We start from the raw sequence: 21,143 nt of genomic DNA, 5'->3' as shown, positions 1-21,143 counted from the left end.
GGGGTGAATTACTTGCGGTGCAACAGTAATACTTGTGCAGTAAAGCATTGCCCATCAGCTGAAAGAGTGGCAGAATCTGGCCGTTTGCAATTTTGAGCCTTAACCTGAAGCATATGTGACTGGCTAAAGAAATGGATGTTCACCTTAGACAACTCTTCATTCCCCTCTCTACCCTTCCGTCCTCCAAAAACCAAAGGAAACAACCATACAGCTGTTTCAGTAAGGGATGTTCCTTTTGCATGTGCCCTACAGTAGTTCAGAAAATCAACTGGTAATTCAGGTGAAATAAGAATGCAGGACTGAGCTTGGCATCATTATCTGAATTCATGAATAAATATGTACAGAAGAACTTTGTCCCTTCAAAGGGTCATGAGACATTAGCTGCTTCGACTTCTTACTTAGGATGAGTAAGCAGTTTAGTTTCTCAGGGGGTTATTATAGTTAAATTACAGCCTCATATGCTTTCCATGAGACAAGAAGGACACTTTCATGAGCAGCTTTTTCTTACAGTTGTGGTCGATCTTAATATGTGAAGGACAGAGTTTCCTATTTGTTTCCAGTTAATTTCAGAATTATTTTGCTTCAGATGTCTCTGAAAACAAACAAAACAAAATGACAGGGTGAAACAGGAAACCTTTACATTTGGATTTAAAAATTACACAGAGTGTAGGTGAATGAGCTCTTGAGTCAAATTAATGGCTGCACGTTAGGTCTCGTCTGTGCTGTAAAATGGCTTGTCAGTACAATTATACCAGCAAACCCAAGACTACAGCAAAAATAAAGCTAATATATGACTCCGACACAGCTATGCCAGCAACTCTGCCTAAGTGTGTGAAACTCATACCAGTAAATTTTTCTTTTACTAGTATAGCTTATGCAGTTTAGGGAAATGTTTGACCTATACAGGGCGAAAGAGCTCACACAATGTAAGCTGTGACTCCAGCAAAAAGTTTTCCTGGTGTTTCTCCAGTGTGACTACGCCGGCGATGCCTGTGTCATGTTGCTGGTCTGGCAGACACAGGAGAAAAGATACCCGCCTCTTGGAGAGAGGCTTCCAAAGGGTGTGCCCTGGGGCTGGGGTAACAGATATGCAGGCCTGAAGGGAAGTTAATTAATAACTTAATTAATATTTAATGGCAATATGCCAGCATGCTAAGACTTCACCAGTGGGCTCTGTTCCCAGCTCTGCCACAGTACAAAAATGCATGTTTTAATCTGCCCTCTAGGGGAATGGCAAGACCTGTGCATGTAGGAAGAACATCTAGATAATCATGGTCATCTGGTAGTCCTCCCTGCCCTTAGGGTCTCTGAACCTACAACTGCTTTGAGACAGGCTGTTTGAAGTCCTGCCTGTGTCAAAGCCAAGAACTGAATTGCAGCTCTCGGAGCAGCACACTATTTATTTGTTCCCTCCACTCTTCCTTCCTTCTGTAATCACCATTGATTGCACCCTGGGAAAAAAGCTTCAGTTTGCACATTAGGGAAAAGTGAAAACACCAGGCAGTAGAAAAATTACCTAACAATGAAAATTAGCAAAGTAGGTGATGCCCTCAAATCTGCTCTGAATACTACTTAGGAGGAGAGGGACTTTCAAAAGTGCTGAGGACACACGACTCCAGTCACGGATTTGGGTTCCTCACTTCAATATCCCCAAGGCTGCAAAGTTTGCCTCAGCCTTTCAGCCAAAGACAAGTGCAGCTATGAGAGAAACAGCTAGCTTAGAGTGTCAGTGGTATGAAAGCTCCAGAGAAATGTCGCAGAAAAACAGTACAAAAAGATTAATGAAGATGTGGTGGGGTCAGAAAGGTTGGTTTTCATTTATAGCACTGTCTGCAGCCTTCTGTTATGCAAGAATCTACATCTCAGCACAACCAAGGTAAAAAAAAAGTTCCACCTCAGTCTGTTTCATACCATTACTTTTAAAAAAAATCAGTACAAATTGAAAATACAGGAAAGTACTTTGTTCAGACAAAACCGCCTCAACTGTTGAGTTCGTGACGAGAAAAACACAGCTCTGCAGTTTTTTCATTCCCTATTGCATTTCTCTCTCTTTTCTACTTTTCCTTTTTTTGGCTCCTATTTAATAAGCACCCAGGCTTAGTCAGCTCAGACCATTCCTTTTCCAGCACTTGTGTGAAGTTAAAATCCAGAAAGCAAGGTCATGAAACAGCCTGACACCATTACTCGTTTTCAGCTCTCCAGGTGGCTGGACCATGTTGTTTCTGTCCTTTTCCAGCCATGAGGTTACAAGCAGCTATCAGCACTGGAGACAGAAGCTGCCTTCTCTGGTTTTGCTGTTGTTTGTTGTTGTTGTTGCTGCTCCTGCATGCCGCCATCTCATTTTTGATTGCAGGGACATGCGATGAGACGTTATAGCAGCACCAGAGCTATTCCAGTTCATTGTAATGAACCTTTTCTCTCCCCATTTTTCTCACACCCAAGAAAAACCACTACTGACATCTTTAATGCCTTCTAAAGACTGTCAAACTGAGGGCTTTCCTTATTAAAAAAAATCCCCCAAAAACCAACTCATGGCAGTAAAAAGGAAAGAAACTTGTGTTGTTAAAAAGAAAGCCACACATTTTAAGTGCTTCCAGGGTTTTTTCCTACTTTCTCTTGAATCTTTAATGAAAGGTTAAAATATGTTAATGGTGGTTGTTGCCATAGCAAGCTGAGGCATCTGTAGTCAAGTCGCTTGTTTAATTGTATATTGTGCTGGAGTGATGAGGTCATGTTAACATCATTGACCCTCTGGGCACATTTATTCTATCAAAATTAACATAGCAATGACCTGAGGCAAATCTCTGTTCTTTCTTTCTCCCTCCTACTTAGGGTGAGGACTAGCTCTTAATAGTATCATCCTGGCATGCTTTGGCCCTGATTGTGGACAGATTTTTCTGGGGCTGATGAAACACTGCAAATAATAAATACTGATTTTCTCAAAGTACACCTGACTGTTGAGGTTTACTTCTGTATTTCATTAAAACATTTTTTTCCCCCTAATGACTCTATTTAAAAGTAATTTGGATCAATAGATTTAATTTTGATAGATTATATATACCAAATAATTAAAAGTGGATATTCATAAATAGCATAAATGTCCTGAGGAAGGGAGGGACCGTGGGTGGGAAATGGTTGACTGATGAATCCTTGAAGTAGAACTAACCTGATCGGATGTTAGGCATTCAGCACAGGTGCAAGAGACAACTCTTTTTTGTGAATTATTTGCCTGTAAATAAGCCTAAAACAGCTAATTTGGTTATTTTTAATAGCCCCTTCAACCAGCTGTGTAGCATACATGTGCAAAAGCTGATTTTTTAAACTCCATCAATCATTTTATCTGGCTAGAAATTTTATAGGGCTTTTGCCCACATTAAAGGTTAATTTCACATGCTCACATCAAATCCATATTCCTCAAAATGCTCACAAGCGCAAGCACAGAAGCTTGATAGAAATTTTAAGTGCTAGATAAAAGCCATAATGGTCGGGGGGAGACCAGCAGGCTGGAGGAGCTACGTGCTCCTTGGCTAGCTGATGATTTCAGAGGGTGGATACTTCTGTCATCCACTGAGGATGATAATTTATGGGGTTGCTTCGTAATCCAAGACAGACAGTGATCTCCCTCAAGGCAGCAAAGGTCCTTTCTTTCATGTTTTGCTAGAGCCCTCAAAGGAGACAACTGGTAAAGTGAAACCTTGCCTCTATTGATAGGGGGTTTAAAGGGCGGGTGGGTAAAGACTTAAAGGAGCTGATGCCACAACAGTAAGTAGTATAATTGGAGGCTGATCTCTAGGCTGGCATTGCTTCTTGAAACTGTGCTTTTCCCTTAATGCCTCTAGTCAAAAGGACTATTTTAGTCAAACGAGAGTTTCGTTCTCTCTTTCTTGACTTCTTTACGTGACAGAGCAAGTCCCCATCCTCAGTGGCATATGGACTGAGGAAAAATGCATTATGTGAAACGCCCTACTTTGTTTCATTTTTCAGTCTTTCCTGTAACTTTGGAGTTTCTGTGACTGTGAGCAGGGGAAGAGATGGCCGCACAGATACCGCACACTGCCCTGGATGTCATGTTTCTGAGGGGTTTGAGCATTTCAGAAAAAAAATAAGAGCTTATTTCAGATTCAGTGAGCTGCTTAACTCAAACAGAATAGAAACATTGCATGCCATTTTAAAATAAATACTAAGTACATTTTGAAATAAAATACCACTTCATATTAAAATCATTTTTAAAATCTTTGAAACACAACATTTCAAGTTTTCTTGAAATAAAATACCACTTCATATTAAAATAATTTTTAAAATCTTTGAAACACATTTCAAGTTTTGTTGGGTTTTCAGGGGTTTCTCTTAACAAGAGAAGCAATTCAGCCAAATCAAGTGAAGTTCATAGAAGGTTCAGCTGTGAGTGAAAAGAGCTGGGACTAGTTTCACTCAGATCTAGGAAAAAAGTCTAAAATGTGTTTAGCTGGAAATGATGGTTGGAGCTTTTCAGAAGCAAAGGCCCTCTTCACTAGCACTCTGCAGACTGCCAGAGCAGAACCTCGAGGATTTAGTGAAGACACAGATAGTTCCTGAAAACTTTTTAAGAGACAAACCTTAATCATGCACAACAAGGCATCCACTTCTAAAAAGAGGAAAAGGATTGCATTTAGAGTACTATAATTTCTTACAGCAAACTGGCACAAATCAGCAAAATTAGACAGGCTTTTGGATACAAAGCCTTTCTCTGGGTTTCTGCGTGTTTTTGTAAGGGTAACTGTTGGTCTAATTAAGGTTTTGTCTCTATCTGTAAACCTGGTCTTGCCTGTGCACTTCTATCACCAGGCTGACAATAGGTACCACTTTGACAAAGGTGACATCGCTAAGAGTGACAGGGTGTCACAGGTGGCAGCTCAGAGACGCCTTTCTTGTGTTATTCACAGGACATTGGGGGCAACAGCGGCAGCTCCCAGGGGAAACCCTCCCTCGTTTTGGGGGGTGAAGGTTACTGGCCAGTCTGCCTGCACTTGTTTGCATCCATAAGCGATCACAGATCACACTCACCTTCTTCCTTCAGAGAGTGCATGCTTATTTCTAACGGTGGTGTCCTGAAATACTTTTCTGATGTTTTCAATTATGTTTTCATCCACATAGTCATAGTTGTGCTCTTCTTCCTTTTCCTTTTCTGCCTCACACTTTCCAAGTGCCTTATTTGTTAGACCTGAGCAATTAGCAAAAAATAACTGTAAGGAAATGGAAGACTCTGCCCTTGCCCTGAAAAAATGTACAATTCATACAGACAACCACAAAAACAAAAAGCAAAGAAAACAATGTTCTCCTCACTTTTCTCATTTTCACAGAGATCTTAAATGACTTGCTCAAGTTCCTGAACAATATCTGTGGCAGATCAAGAATGAAACCCAGCTGAGCATTTTATAAGAGAGTCTTCACTCTTAAGAATCCCTATTTCAGTTTTCGCATAATACTTGTACCTCGAAGTCTGTGGGCAAACAGGATAATCTGTTGTCCACACCCTGCTAGCTGTCCACAGATAACTCTAAGGTTTATTAAAATGGTTAAAAAGTGTGATCACTGACAGCATAAAAGCAGGCAGATAAAATTGTCTGACTGTATCAAGAGAAGAGCAGTCCACTTGCCATGTGCAGCATGTACCATCCCTATTGCAGATGTGCTCCCATGCTCTTGGGTTTCATTGCCTGAAGAGATGAGCCTCTGCAGCTAGGAACCTGCGGTGTTACTTTGGGATTTCCTAGAGCCAAACCCCCCAGTTTCTTCTTATTCAGAAGGCAATATAACAAACAAAGATGCAGGCTTGAAAGTGGCTTGAGGTTAAAATGAAAAGTTTTGGAGTACATTTCTTTATACGTCCACCTAGACCAGCCTGGGGCAATACTGAGGACAAACGTTCCAAAAAGCAGTAGCCTTTTCCCACAAGTGCAGAGACCCTCACGGGAAGCCTCTTTGCAGCTGGGGCGGGCTCTGCTCTGAGTCTTGGCACAGCAACAGCTTCACATTACAGCTTACACCAGTGAGCTACAGGCTGCTGCCAGAAGACCCCGGGGTCTCCTCCTCTGCCTAGGTGGTCCTACTGCTTCCCTGGGGCTACAGGTAGCTCCACAAGACGCATGGGACCACTGGTCACATGGAGCAGGACCCCACAAGGATCAGTCACTGAGTGCCCCACATCCCCCTTCTAGAGCCACCACATCCCCTGGCCCAGGCTATGGTGGGGAAGAGTCAGGCAGCAGCAGGGCCAGCCAGGGGAGCAGCACCGGAGTTCCCCTGCCAGGAGCAGCTCACCCTTGGGGTTTGTCAGGAAGCCTCACATTTAGCAGAGCTGAGAGGATACTGTGTTTCTAAAGCAAAAAGTTTCACCTGAAATGTCAAAACAGTGTAAAACACTGCTTTTGGTACAGCCGTTCCTGTTTGGTTAATTTGCTACGACATAATCTGAAACAACCTGCAAATGTGCACAAGGCCTCACAGACTATTGGACCTCCCAGCAAGGCCATGCTTGTCAAACAGGTCCTTCTTTATGGGACTGAGCTTCTCAAACAAGAATCCTCCCAAGCTTGTCCTTGTGACCCCTGTGTTCCCTCCCCTTCACCAAGAAAACAGCTGTATATTCTCTCGATGGTCTCCAAACCCCACTTTTGTTCCTCCTGAGACTCTCCATGGCTGAGGTGTCTCCCCCTGAAAAACTGGTCAGGACTCATTTCTTTCTGAAGTTATGATCCTCTCTTTTATAGATTTTTTAAGGTCAGAAATAATCATTAAGTTAATCAAGCAGCTGTCTGGCCATACCAGCACAGAGTTTATCATAGAGAAAATTATTCACAAGTCCCCCTGCTACTTTTTAGGAATGAGTAAATTAGGAAAGTATTTCCAGATCTAGGCATCAAAAGGAATTAAAAAAACCCCAAAAACCTAAACCTATGATGAGAAATTTAATTAAGATCTCACTCACAGATGTGGCCACTATCTTGTTAATAAGCGTTTCCAGGTTTGTAGTTCATTTGCAAGTTGGCTGTGTTTGATATCAGTGAAAGTAAACTAATGAATAAAACAGGCACTGAAAGAATAAGCTAATCCCTGTGATTCAGCAAGGGAAATATTGTTTGTGTGCTTAGACTTGCTAATATGGATATAAAGTACAGATTGCTCATGGATGGCATAGCTAGACTTTCTTCTTTCTCAAACACACGCAAACAAAATGATACGCTTCTAAGCAAGACAGCTCAAGGAGAAAGGAAATTAATGTCATCAGGCCAGACTAAATCACAGCTGTCCCTAGTCCCAAACCTGTGTAGGACGCCTTCTGAAATGTATATATTTACACTTCAATAAAGCATTAAGCAATGAAGGGGACAAGCTGAATGATCCCAAGGGAATTCTGAACAGTGAAATCAATGCAATTTTCTTCCCTGTTTGAAAAAAAAAATCTATTAGCCTCAACACTGAATTACTGAATCAGATATGCCATCTCAGCCTGCTAAGAAAACAAGGCTTATGTCATTGTGCTGTCTATCCATCCATCTATCAATCACTTCAGTACTTTTAAAAGTTTTTTTGACAATTTCGGTCAGATTTGAAAAGGGGGCAAAAGTCTCAACGTGGTTACAAAAGCGAGAGTTGGATTAGTTCCTCTATTGAAAGAAAAGCGTGCAGCACACAGCTGTTATACACTCCATTTGGCAGCAGACAGCAGGATAAATCAGCGTGTGCATATTGGTTGGCCTCTCAACACACACATAGCTCCAGACCTGCTCTTTTTCATTTGATAGGAGTGCCATAAGGAGAGTTTTGGTTATTATCAGGGAAAGGGGAGAGGAGCAGTAGGGGACAACAGACATGAATACTTATTAAACCAGATTTCATTAATTCTGCTCTGCCTGGAACAATTTGTATAATTGTGTTTGCCTTTATAGTGGAAAGGTAGTGCTCTGCAGACTAAAAATTTCCATGTATCTCACTTGTATCCTCGAGTGGGTAGGATTTGGGTTTTTTTCCCTCGGAATATACTTTGTGTTTTTTCACAAATTTCAAGGTCACAAACAGTTTCATAGCTCTCTATTCTGCCCTCCTTCAAAATGTAGGCAACAGAAGTAACCCAACCTATCAGAACCCTTGCTTGAATGCAACCAGTGCTAGAAACCCAAACTCATGTACTTAGAAGGCTGCACACCTAAATGCCCCTGGCCGTGACCATAACACAGTTATATAGCTGTGGTAAATATCTCAGTTCAGGATTTATGCTGCATAAATTAACATTCAACCACATAATAACTTTTAGTGTTTATTTATGCCTAACTTGAAAACAATAGTTGTGAATATATACAACTGATGTATATAAGTGAACAATAATACTGTGAACTAAACACAGTAGAACTACATCCTTATTTCTACACATCGCTTAAGTGAAAATACACAGAACTGAAGGCATTTGCATAAGCCAAATCTATAACCAGTACCATTTTATTTGCTATGGACCTGGTTCTGATGCTCCTCAGTGCTAATGAGAACTAATTCCTCAGGGAGTGCTACTGAAACCTATTGAGTGATAGAAGAATCGGACCACATTAAACTAATGGAGTGTTCCTTGAGCTGGTATCCATCAACCATCCCTTCACGTGGCGATGTAGCATATCTTTAAAAACTGTTAACTGCCACAATCAAATTATTTCATATGCACTGCAGGGTTACAATTCATGTATGGGTGATGTTTGTCTCCCTCTGGAATCTATTAACCCATTGTTTGAAAAAGTTTACTCTTAAATTTAATTTCTTAAAAAATCTGAAATTTCCTGAAAGAGGCATCTGTTGACCTCTTTCACCGTCCTTTTATTTTTTAATTTTCTTCTTTGTCACTTCTTTTCTAGTCTATCTCGCTGGTTTTATTGAATTCTTACAGACACTAATTTCCACTGTTGCACTGCTGCCTCTTTTTGTAAAACAAATCCTCAGTGTATCAACAACTCTTACGGATGAGAAATGGTTACCGCAAGTTTTAAACAATCGTGTATTTCAGGCCCCATCATACCTTTCTTGCAAGAGGGTAAGGAGAAGGGCTGAGGGCACCACCAGGCACCCCCCAGGCTGCCAGCTGCTGCTCTGCACAGGGCTGGTGGAGCAGGGCCAGACAGCACTGCCAGAGAGCGGGGGAAGTAACTCGTGCAAAGTCCCCTTTCCTCACCCTGCGCCTAACAGTGCAATGCCTCCTCCTTGCAACCACTTCTACAAGCTTCTGCCTGGAACCTCTGCGTCTTACTGCAATTAAAATCAAGCATATCCAATAAACGACATATGTAAGGATTCAGAGCCTATGCTTTCTTTCCCCTGCCGTACAACAAGTTCGAGTTTGGTTAAGAAGAAAGCTGATTGAAAATGTTTAAATATAATCTACTGAAGTGTACTTGTCATCCTATGAAATGATGTGGTCTCCTTATTTTAATTCATTTCCTTACCTTTGTTTAAACTTGTCTCAGAAGATGTGTCAGCCAAGAATAAGTTTTGTGTTCACAGCCCAAAAACCAGGAAAAAGAGTCCAATTATTTTTTTTAAGATAGTTACAAGACCATAGGAGCCAAAGGATCTAATAACAGTTTTGCCCTAATCAAAGACTGAGCTAAAGTGTGGAAGCTGAAAGAGTTGTCATACATACAATAAAGGATTCCTAGTTCATATTGCTTATCCTTATGTGCCTAATTCAGAATGCTAGTGCAAAATCCCTGTGATGTCACTGAAGAAAGAAGAGCTTTTTTTCAAAATAATTCAGAATTCTATGTTTTGCTTTAAGTTTTGGGGGATATTAAGTTTAATTTATTTTAATATTTGGTTTAGAGCACAGCCCCATAACCAAATGTATTGCCCTAACTGATGGGACCACAAGCTACAGCACAGGGGCAGAAATTTCTTAAACCATCTTTGCTGTCAAATTTAGTAGATGTTACATGTGCATCCTAAATTGCAATCAGAAGGCCCCTCCCTTTTTTTCTTTCTCTAGCCTACTGGCCTCCTAAATCAAGTGCCTAAAGTCGGAATATATAAATATCTTCCCTAAAATGTCCTGACATCAATAAACAAAATCAACATAAACAGTTTTTTATTGCAGACTCTAACAATTCCAGAAACCTAAGCCATGAGCAAGAAGATTAGGTAATGTTTTAGAAACTCCGCTTAGAATAAATTTCAAGGTTAAAGAAAAACTGATACAGCAGATTTCCGATGAGAGTTATTATCCTGCAGATATTGCTACTATTTCTAATGAATTCAAACTCAGTCAAATATAAGAAAATAGGATAATATCTTTAGTGGCCAATTCAGGTTTAATTGCAACAGAGGAAAAGGGTTCAATTTCTTAGAAACAAAGATAATATATCCTATCTTTATTAACATGAAGTCTGTAAGGAAAGACAATAGAGCCTTTAAAACTGAAAGAAAAACATGTTGCTTTTCTTTTCAGAACTATCTGGCCTTTGGTAAGAAATAGTAATTGTCTCTGTAACTGGTTGTTTTGAGAGCACAGATTCAACACCCTTATTAGGAATTTGAAACAGGTTGGTGCTTTGGAGGGTGGCTTAACATTCACCAGTAGAAGTTTAAAGATTAGTCAGTGAATGGTGCATTTCCTCCCACTCAAAACCCACAGAAGTGTGTCTGTGTTATTAGTCTTGACATATTTTCTAATCCATTATCTTGTGAATTAGCAGAGCAGAGTATACTCTCTGGAACAGGCAAGCTTGCAGCATGCAACAGTAGACTCCTGGGGATCCCTTGGCTGGCCAGGAAGAACTGCTGTATCATCTAATCCAATCTCCTGTATAATTCTGCAGTTATCTTTGAATTAAACCCAATAACTTTGGGCTATACTAACACATATCTTTCAGAAAAAACTTTAGCTTTGATTTGGGTATGTCAGCGTACAATCCATCACTGCTCTTTGGTCTAGGTTGAATCTGCCTAGCTCCAACTTTTAACTCACAGTATACTTAAATTTAGATAAAGTTTGTACAGGGATATACTCCAAGGCAATTAAACAAGAAGCAATTTCCTAGCCTTGTAAAAGAAGAAACATTATGGTACTGCTTCTTGATTTTCTATGTGTGTACTAAACAGAGGTACTAAGAGTTTGTTTGAAAAATCCTCAGTAACGAAGGCTATTCTTTATCTGATCTTCTGTCAGTAGTCTAAGCTAACACAGTATATAGGATGAACTTAAAATTAACTAATTGCAGCTTTCATGAGGAATGAGGCAGGAGACGTACGATGGATGAGCTTCGAAATCAGAAACACGGCTAAGAACTGGGCCAGCTGGGAAGAGTTAGTGCTGTGAATCTTTGCAGGACCAGAGACAAGCAAGCCTTCAGCAGCCCTAACACTGTTTTTTATCTAATAGTCTTGGGCATGCATGTAGGACTACTTGCAAAGCACAGGTCTCTAGCCATAAGCTCAGGGAAATGGATAGGAAAAAAATGAGCCTGATTGACACCTAAAGTTTAAAAAACTGTGTCTACTGGAAGCAGGAAGAATTAAGTCCGTAATCTACCATTACGATTGATGAGTGCATCTCAACCAGCAGATAAGAAAACTCTGCTTTCACAGAAGGGATACCACAACAAAGGTTAGGATCTTAATGGAATGAAGGCCAAAGGAAATAGAGCAAGAACAGCTAAGAGAAGATAATTTAAAACTTGAAAAAGTCCCTAGGAAAAGCTTTCTTCTCAATTAGATTGTTTCAGAATTAAAAACAAATGAAGAATTGGCTAAGAAAAATAGATGTGCTAGAAAGTGAAAAATAGCAAATGAAAATCAAGTGCTCTTGGAGATTCTGAAAAATGTTTATCAGGGACATATAAATAAGGCTCAATGGGATGGACAAAACACTAATGCTACTGGCCCAGAATGAATAAAGAGAGAGAAGGCAGGCAGACTTAAACAGGGGCAGATGAGACAGTCAGCAATATTGCCTTGTTTCACTACAGTGCTGAAACACGTTCAGTAGAAGGTCCAAATCAAGAACAGCTGCAGAAAGTCCAAGTCTGTTTTCTAGTGTCCAGAACCACAAACTGCATGAGCTAACAAGAAAGGTGGGCAGTGTGAAGAAGAAGGCAGAAACTTTGCTGGTAGCATGGCTAACAGAGGCAGCCCTCTGCCTAGGGACAGGTGAAGAGCCTGCTGAGAGCTTCTGGGTCGGGATTAGCAGACAAACCAACATGGGTGATGTTGTTGTGGGTGTCTGCTACAGACACTGTAATTCATTAATGACATGGATGATGGGACAGAGTGTACCCTCAGTAAGTCTGCAGATGATACAAAACTGGGAGGAGTGGCCGAGATGGTTGTGTTGCCTGGACAGGCTGGAGGACTGGGCAGAGAGGAATCTCATGAAGTTCAGTGAAGGAAAACACAAGGTCCTGCACCGGGGGAAGAATAACCCCATGCACCAGTGCAGGCTGGGGCTGACTAGCTGGAAAGCAGCTTTGCAGAGAAAAACATGGGGGTCCTGGTAGACAAGCTGACCATGAGCCAGCAATGTGTCCTTGTGACAAAGAGGTCCAACAACCTCCTGGGCTACATTAGACAAGGCAGTAGCCAGCAGAGATCCTTACTCCTCTGCTCAGCACTGGTGAGAGCACACCTGTACTGCTGGGTCCAGATCTGGGCTCCCCAGTACAAGAGGGACATGGACATTCTAGAGTGAGTCCAGCAAAGGGCCATGAAGATGATTAAGGGACTGGAGCATGTAGAATAGGAGGGGAGGCTGAGAGGGCTGGGACTGTTCAGCCTGGTGAAGAGAAGGCTCATGGACGATCTTATCACTGGATATAAATACCTGATGGGAAGACGTGAAGAAGATGGAGCCAGACTCTTCTCAGTGGTGCCCAGTGATAAAAGAAACACAAGTGGCAACAAATACTCTCACAGTAGGAAGATGGTTCCAATACAAAGAATGGAAAGACTTGGCCACCTCCCAGTCCTGTTATTGAGCTGAAGCCTTAGTAACAGTAGCTCCAAACTTCTTTTCTCAGCCAAGGGATCGCAGTTTAGAAACTACTGCACAGTTCCTGTAAGAGGCACAGGAAATGACTGTACAACTCCACTTCTTGCTGCACGAACTGAGCTCCTGCGTTCAGAAAAATCTTTGAAAAATCTTGACTGTAAAACCATTGTGTGACTTTAGCCTGTGTGGCTTTCCCTGTCTGTGAGGAGTCTGAACCCACCAAGTAAAGCACCTACATGAGCACTGACTCCTGTGCTTGTGAATAAGCCAGTCCTCAGCACAAACTTTAAGCCTGGCTTAAGGATGCTTTGAGAATGTTTTCTTCAGGTGCGTCCCCCTCCAGCTTCCCCTGGCTGCCTCACCACACAGAGACTAACCCACGCAAGTGATCCAGCTGATCCCTGTAGGATGGACAGCGGTTTTCAAAGTCAAGCCCCAGTAATTTGCAGGTAGTTCCCTTGGCACAAGAGAGTACAACATTAACCCCTCTTGGTATTCATTTTTTCCTGGGGTTTAAACAGAGGATACCGTCCTTTCCCCCTGCCAATATGGAAGCTTCACTATTTACCCCTATAAAATCTAATCAAATCATTAAGCAGTGACAACATGGAGTCTGCAGGGAGATTTTTCAAAGCCACAAAATAACACATTTGGGATTATCTTTCAAAGCAGCCAGATACCAAAATACCTTTCAAAACCAGTCCCCAAAAAAACAACTTCCACAACAATAAGGATTAGTGAATATTCAACACGCCACAGCAATTCTTCACTATAAAAGTTGTTTATGTTGCATTTGGAAGTTTCAATATGTGTAGTTTCAAATAGGCAGTCCTTTTTAGGAGTCTCACACACTGAATAACAAGACAATAAAGAGAAACTTTATGGGAAGTTCTTATATTGATATCAATTATCAGCTAACAAATGCTGTGAGGATGAGTATTTGTGCTTTAGTCTTCCAAATGTTCTAGTGTTGTAATTAATGTGATGTGTTCATATTTCAGACATAACCTGTGACTAAAGATTAATGAAATCAATTGAATTTTTTATATTAACTGCAAAGTCTTTGGATTTGTCCTCTTATCATCTGGCTTCTCAACTTCAGTACGTTTCCTTTCTGAAAAAGGAAAAACTTGAAAAATAAGTAGAAGAACTAGCCAGCTATCAAAAATGCTTGGGAAATCCAATCAAATGGTGACTTTAAAAACAATTATTGGCCAAGTAATTTGCTCAATATTTTTTTTTCTTCAAAATACAAAAACGTGAGTTGAAGACATCTTCAAATCTTTAATGTAAATTGCTTGCTCATCTTTAATACCTGTTGGAATCAGCATTTTTATAACAGATGATGTGTAAGCGTCATCCTAAAGCAAAAGGAAAGCACATCTTTTCCATATGTCTGTTCCTAAAAACTACTGAATATTCATGCTGCAGTGTCAAACAGTTTAATACTATGCTGCTGTTGAGAGCCTGGATGAATTTGCCTTACGGCATTTATGGAGGAAGAACAGAGATGTTCACTTTTCATCTCTTTTGCCTAAGCCACAGATTCCAAGTGAAATCACGCAAGATAGCCCTCTATGTAAATTATTTATCAGGGCTGGGGTTAAGCTTTGTTATATTAATAACTCAAACCATAAAGCTTAACTGACCTTTAATCACACTGGTTTCCAATAATGTAGCTTTTCCAGTCATGTCGTTCTTATTCTCACGATGCACCAAAACATTTTGACAACTAACTTGTAATTCCGAAACATCAGCAGCTTGATTTGAGCACGATTTCTTGGTGGTGTCTACACAGAAATTCTGAAATTACATAGAAGACCACATTGACTTTACATGTAAATTGTTACTCCAAACTGGATGCTTTCAGAGATGTGACACGTAAGAGCAACATTCTTTGGGTTACTTCTGTGAATTTTAACCACAAATCTTCTGTTTGTCAAAGTAAGTCATCAATCACGTTTACCATAATGTTTGTCTTTGAGGCATGTACATCACAAAATAATATGTCCAGAAGGCACTCTACATGAAAAAATTACCTTTAAAGAATATCTCCAGTCTTTCTTTTCTTTTTTTTGGGTGTATGGAGTCATGGAAACACAAGGAGGGATATTTATGTATCCCTTTTGGTCGATACAGATTTCTTTCTGATTAACTATTTTTATTGTATCGATGGTTTATTTAATGAGTTCTGTTACGTATTACATCATAAATTCATATAAAGTCTGACATTTCAATTACATTTATCCAGTAGCATTCATAGCATAGTGAGTATAGTTAGATGATAGGAATAGGCAATTATGGAGTTATTAATTATAGTGTTATTACATTGCAGAAAGTAAGTTATATGGCTGCAACACTTGCACCCCTTGAAATTCAGGCTTGATACATACATTTCAATAATTCTGGGGTTTTTTTAATTCTGAGATATTTATGCCATAAATACTTTCAGTCAAATACATATTTTTCATCTGTGTAAATGAGATCTAATTAAAAGTGTCAAAAAGTATATCTTCAGTGAAGCGATACGGTAGCTGCAGTGTAGGTACAGTCCAATTGCAATCATTATACCAGAGAGTATATATTTTAAAAAATAATCAGTATAGATTTTCCATTCAAAATCAAATGTAGATCTTCCTCAGCAGTGAAAAAGCCCGTCCTATTCAGAGAGAGAAGGTCATGTTGGTAAAACTGACAGTAGCTACACAGTAATAGTGTCTGATCTTTTCAGAATCAACCCACAATTTCCGAAAGCACAACACAAGCCTACATTTTATGACAATCTGTCCCTTTTGAAAAAAGGTATCAGCTAGCAACAAGAAAGTCACTGGTAATTGAAATAGAAAATTTGAGAGAGTATATTAAGAACAGATGAAGACGAAATCTGTAAAATGTATGGACAATTTTCCTCAGTGGGTGGGTCACAATGTGACATAAGTGGAAGACCCTCATTTTTCAGTTAGAGGAATCCACGGTAGTTTTTTCCATTTTCTAAAATAAACATTGCAGGCTCGATCTGCAGGGGTTGATTGAGTTACAGTATTCAATGCAAGTTTGTGCAGTACAGGCTGTGCAATGCTGGCTAGTGCTCTCCTAGACTGCAAAAGAGCCTCTGAGGTCAAGCAAAGCTTTAAGCAGTGATGTAATTCACAAAAACCTCAGGGATTTGTACAAAAAGGAATACAGCTGAGAAGTATTTTGCAGAGGACAGAAATGTCAGAAGTTCTTCACAGCAGAGAATTAAAATAACCCAATGGAAAAGACAATGTTCAAACTAGGACGATGCTTGGCGGCTGGTGTATTGTGGAATAGCTTCGCTGAGGTTACAGGACCTTTGTCTTTGTTTCACCAACAGAGCCTGGCCTTTCTTTGACCTCCAGTTCTTTTCTCGATCATCTGCACCTAAGCATGCCTATATGCACCACCTGTTGGTTGCCAGTCTGGCCCGGCAATATGAACACACACTTTGCAGGCAGTTATTGAGAAATGTCCATCTCCTCCTCGTTTAAATAACAGTTTTTCAAGGCTGTCACTAAACTTGTCCTATCGTCAGTATCAGTAATACCTGTTTATCACAAATGAAAGGTCTTGGGATGGGCAGGGAAACATTATTATTCATAGGCAGATTCTTCCTATGTTCAAGGTATTTGGCATACTTAGCACACAGAAAGCTTTCACTTAAAAGTCAGCTTTCAGGTAACTAGGGAACCTTAATTTAAATAGTAGACATAAAAAAAAAATTAAAATCATGAATTCTCTTATTTTCTAGTCAGCTCCTTATTTAACATATTAATCCTAGCAATCAATATCATGAATGAGTATGTTCAGATTATTTATTCTGCATTGCCTTAACTAACTAAAACCAAGCCTTGGTATCAAAACAGAAAGATCCCCTCATTAAGAAGAATGTAACTGAAGTTTGTGCTAATCTTATCAGACACCAGCAAAACCACACACTGTGATACAATGGTTACCTGGGGCACCCTGCAAACAAATTAAAATATGCAGAACTCAAACTTTTAAAAACAAACAGGATTACACAAACTGGATTGTCACTTCACTATATGCTGAAATCTGATATCGCTTTAACATTCTTAATAGCACTATAGATAACAAATACACTAGAGACCAACAGAGGTAAGACGCTTTTTTAAACTATACAAGAGTGAAATCTTACAGCTGTCTTTCAAACACCAGGCAGGCTTAACAGCACAGGGTTTCCATCTATGTGGAGTCATTGTTCCACTAATTTAAAGAAGTCAGGATATCAGCACGGTTTTCAGTACTGTTACTGCCAGAAGAAACACTAATTCAGTTAAAAACTCATGATCTGAATCACTGTCATTTGTTATAACAGCCTACTCGTGAGGAAACCCCGAATCTCAGCAGTTGGAAAATCCAACCAACAGCTACAGGTGCGTGAACTAAAAATTTTTCCCCAATGGCTAAACATTGCCCATTACATCTCTAGGTTTGCTCATTGTCCAGAAATAACTCAGAAGACAAAGCACAAAGCCATAAAGGTAAGGTAGCGTAAGACCGCGCAGTCCCTCTCAGGAAATAGGAGGTGTTCTATCAAACAGGATACAAAAAAGTGTGAAAGCTAAGGTGAGAACTAAAGGGCTGGAGGCACGTCACTTTAGTAAGAACAGAAGTTTCAGCATTCTGCAGAAGTTGTGAGTGAGTGCAGAGTTTACCTAAGATGCACGAACTGAAAACACTGCAGTAGCAAACTGAGTTTCGAAGTGAATGGTTTGGATTAATTTCCCTTGATTACCTGAAGAGCTTAAAGCACTGCATTGGTGTGCGTGTGTGCGTGAGCTCACTTCGACACGCAAGGCTTCCCTCCGTTTGCCTGCACCAGAAGCGGTGAAATCTGACAGCAGTTCTTATTCTTACGAATGGCACTGCACAAATAGTAACGCTTTGCCTACCTACAGCCCCAGTCACACAAAACCTGTTCCAAAAATGCCAATTTTCCCTGCAATTTAGGCGTATGCTAGCATCCCCTTCTCACAGCTCCAAGGTGCATTCTCCTCTGACTTAAAAAAATTGGGCTATTAATGGTTGTCTCCCTGTGAATATTTCTTTCATTGCTATGTCTAATTGGTTTTTGAACTCATTCACATTTCTGATATCAACATCATGCGGCAATGAGTTCCAGAGTTTACTTCTGCATTGTGTAAAATTTCCTTTGGGTTGCTTTTTTTTTTAATTGTCCTACTTCATAATTTCATGCTGCTGCTGTAATCCCTCTCTATTCATTTTCTCCCTGCCTTCAGGTTTTTACTCTTTTTCCTGAGTCACCGCTTCTTCAGGCTGAAGAGTTTCTAGTCTATTTAATCTTTCCTCTTACAGGAGCCAAATTGTAATCCATGATGCACCAGCTCCTGAAATTCCTGCTTCTTTGCAAGATACAATCCAAAACTACTGAAGGCAGTCCATATACCACACATACTTCAGACAGCAGTATTTGGTCACAACTACTCAGTAAGCCAAGAAAATAGCACAGGAGTTCTTACAATCAAAAAAACCCCAAAACCAACTTTGGAGGGGCCCAGCAAAACTAGTATAACCTCTGAGATAGAATAGGGGAAAGAGAAGCTCTTAAAGCAAGTAAGAAAAAAAAGGCTGTTAAATATGTTTACAAAAAAAGAAAATAATACATGAGTTCATAATACACATTATTGCTTTTCTTCTTTTTAAAGGAAAGAAAGCCTCAGCAGCATCTAGAACATTCAGAGTAAAGAAAGAGAAACAACATTTGATTACAATACAGAAAAATGTGGGAGTAAATACGAAACCAACAGCTGTCATAGTCTCTGAAAATGCTGTGAGAGATGTAGTGGCATAAACCAATCTGACAAAACTACGCTTTTCCAGACAGAAAGTCAAGCTGTTACATGATTACAAATGACTCCAGTGAAGAGGAGTACTCATTTGTCTGAGCAATCAGTGCTGGACATGGCACTACACCTTTGGAGTACATTTATTATAAGTCACCCATGCTAGTAGATACAGATCATAAACCTTTTACTGCAATCTTTAAAGACGGGTTGGAGTGGCACTCTTTGCTGCCTTCAGAAACTCAAGCCAAAGCTCTAGAAATATATCTTTGATTTGGCATATACTGCACAGGTATATTTATCTGTAAAATGCTTAATTGCTGCATGCACCTTTCCACCAGAAAAAAAGCTGTATACATAGAATGAAAGTGTGATGAACCTTTCCACCAGAAAAAAAGCTGTATACACAGAATGAAAGTGTGATGATTTTGCAGTCCAAACATATTTCACTGTTTCCAGACAAAAAAGACAATTTATCCCCACAAGCTACAAATGAAGATTCTGTAAGAGAGTCACACAGCAGTGTACTCATGGGGAAGCCCAAGCCAGGCTGAGCGAAGCTTTAGCTTGTAATATTTTGGAGAATATTTTAAGGAAATTATGAGAGAGGGGTAGAGAGAGACATATCAGTCTAAGTGAAACAGGGTTTTCATAGCTGCCGATTTATAGAGAAGACTTCATGAGTTTCAGAGCAACCTACAGAATGACAACCTACCTATGTAGTTTTGCTCCAACCTTCATTATATCTGCATGACTTTCTGCAAAGACAGTTTGGAACTGCAGTGAAGCAGAGAAGAATCACAAGTTTTGATTCCCATATTGTATCAATACAGAACCAGGGTAAGTGCTATCACAATCGGAGCCTTAGGCCATTCTGAAACACAGATCTGAATTATTTTCCGGTTTGCAAAAGCGTAAGCTGGAGTAACTACATTCTGGAGAAACTACATTGGTCAGACTTACACCAATGTTAGTCAAAATAAAATTTCACCCACTGTATGGACTAGAGGTAGGAATGGGTGCTTCCACCTAACAGATGGGAAACACAAATTCAAATAATGGGAATACACACATGGAAACTGCTGACACCTCTCAGGAAATTTGCATTATTATGGCAGACAGTTAGGACTGATTTATTCCACTTAAAAGGAAACAATTACCTTTAGATTATTACTCATTTGTATCCCAAGATAGCCTTCTTGCATGATCTACTGGCAAGCCAACTTATCTTGCACTTCAGGGTAATTTTTGCAAGGGCACGGTGTACCCATAGTTGAGGGTACTGACAAGGGTCTACGATTTTGTAGTAAAGAATTTTAACAGTCTTCCCCATTGCACTGATTCCAGTACATGATACCAAGCCTTCATTTTCCACAGCCCATTGGAGTGTGGAAAAGGAGAAAAGCTAGTTAGAAGATGCTTCAGAAAGGCCATGGGCAATAAAGAGGATCCTCATTTAGCCTCATTAACATACAGGACGGGAGCACTTTGGAGAATTATTGTTTGCCTGCAGAACTCGTAAGGTTCTATAAACTACCGATGAACTATTTTTGCCAAAGAAGGGGTCAAGGTTATATCATTTCAAAGACAGGAACAAAATTACATTAGTTCGTGAGTTCTTTTCTGCCTAAAAGGGACATGAAACACCTGATCAAATTAAGTTTTTTTGATCAGAGTTCAAGCTCTTAACAGGTTTGTCCCTCACAAGGTACTTTCTGCACATGCCTACAATAACAATTAATTTGACCTTCATTGTCAGTAGTCTGGGTTTTCCCAAGGATTAAAAAGGGGGAGGCTATGTGATAAAGTCATGATAGATTATAGGCAGATGCCACTGTAGGCTCATTCTCAGGGTTCAAACAATGTATTTAAAAAGTGGTATTTTCCTAACAGTAGTGACGGAATTAGTTAATCCTTGTTCAGAATAAGAGTATTTGGATTTAAAAAACAAAACAGAGCGGGAAGTCATGTTCTAGCTGTATCCACTTCTACAAAAATAAAAGCAAGTAACGTATCAAACCAAACGGTCTTAAGAGAAATCAACGGCACGTGGACCATTCTGAGTTTTGCCCGACACGGCAGTTTATGCGTGAGCTTGAACAAATACTCCGACGACATCCTGACTGCAAAAGAGTGAACGGCGAAGGAAACGAGAGCTCTGTAAGCACGGAGCAAGCTGTTCTGGCTCAGGGGGTCGTGGCCGGGGGGGTTCTGCGGGGAGGGCGGGCGCCGGGGGCGGGCAGGCGCGGCGGGCGCCGCTAGATGGCTGTATCCCCCGCCTTATCCCCGCGGCCCCG

General features: G+C 40.3%; 1 protein-coding gene across 1 annotated transcript in view; it reads right to left on the bottom strand.

Annotated features, from left to right (window-relative positions):
• Positions 1–5,039: 5,039 nt before the first annotated feature.
• THEMIS (thymocyte selection associated) overlaps positions 5,040–21,143 on the bottom strand; it is an 82,484-nt gene continuing 66,380 nt past the window's right edge. Inside the window, exons 5-6 of the mRNA XM_009281535.1 lie at positions 14,650–14,803; positions 5,040–5,200 (exon numbers count right to left, since the gene is read on the bottom strand). Of these exons, the coding sequence (XP_009279810.1) occupies positions 5,040–5,200; positions 14,650–14,803 (315 nt within the window). The remainder of the gene's footprint in view (positions 5,201–14,649; positions 14,804–21,143) is intronic.

This window comes from Aptenodytes forsteri, unplaced genomic scaffold, assembly GCF_000699145.1.
Source record: "Aptenodytes forsteri isolate BGI_AS27 unplaced genomic scaffold, ASM69914v1 Scaffold82, whole genome shotgun sequence".
Classification (NCBI taxonomy): domain Eukaryota; kingdom Metazoa; phylum Chordata; class Aves; order Sphenisciformes; family Spheniscidae; genus Aptenodytes; species Aptenodytes forsteri.
Note: the sequence above shows the minus strand (reverse complement) of the source record. Positions and strands in the feature narration are given on the sequence as shown.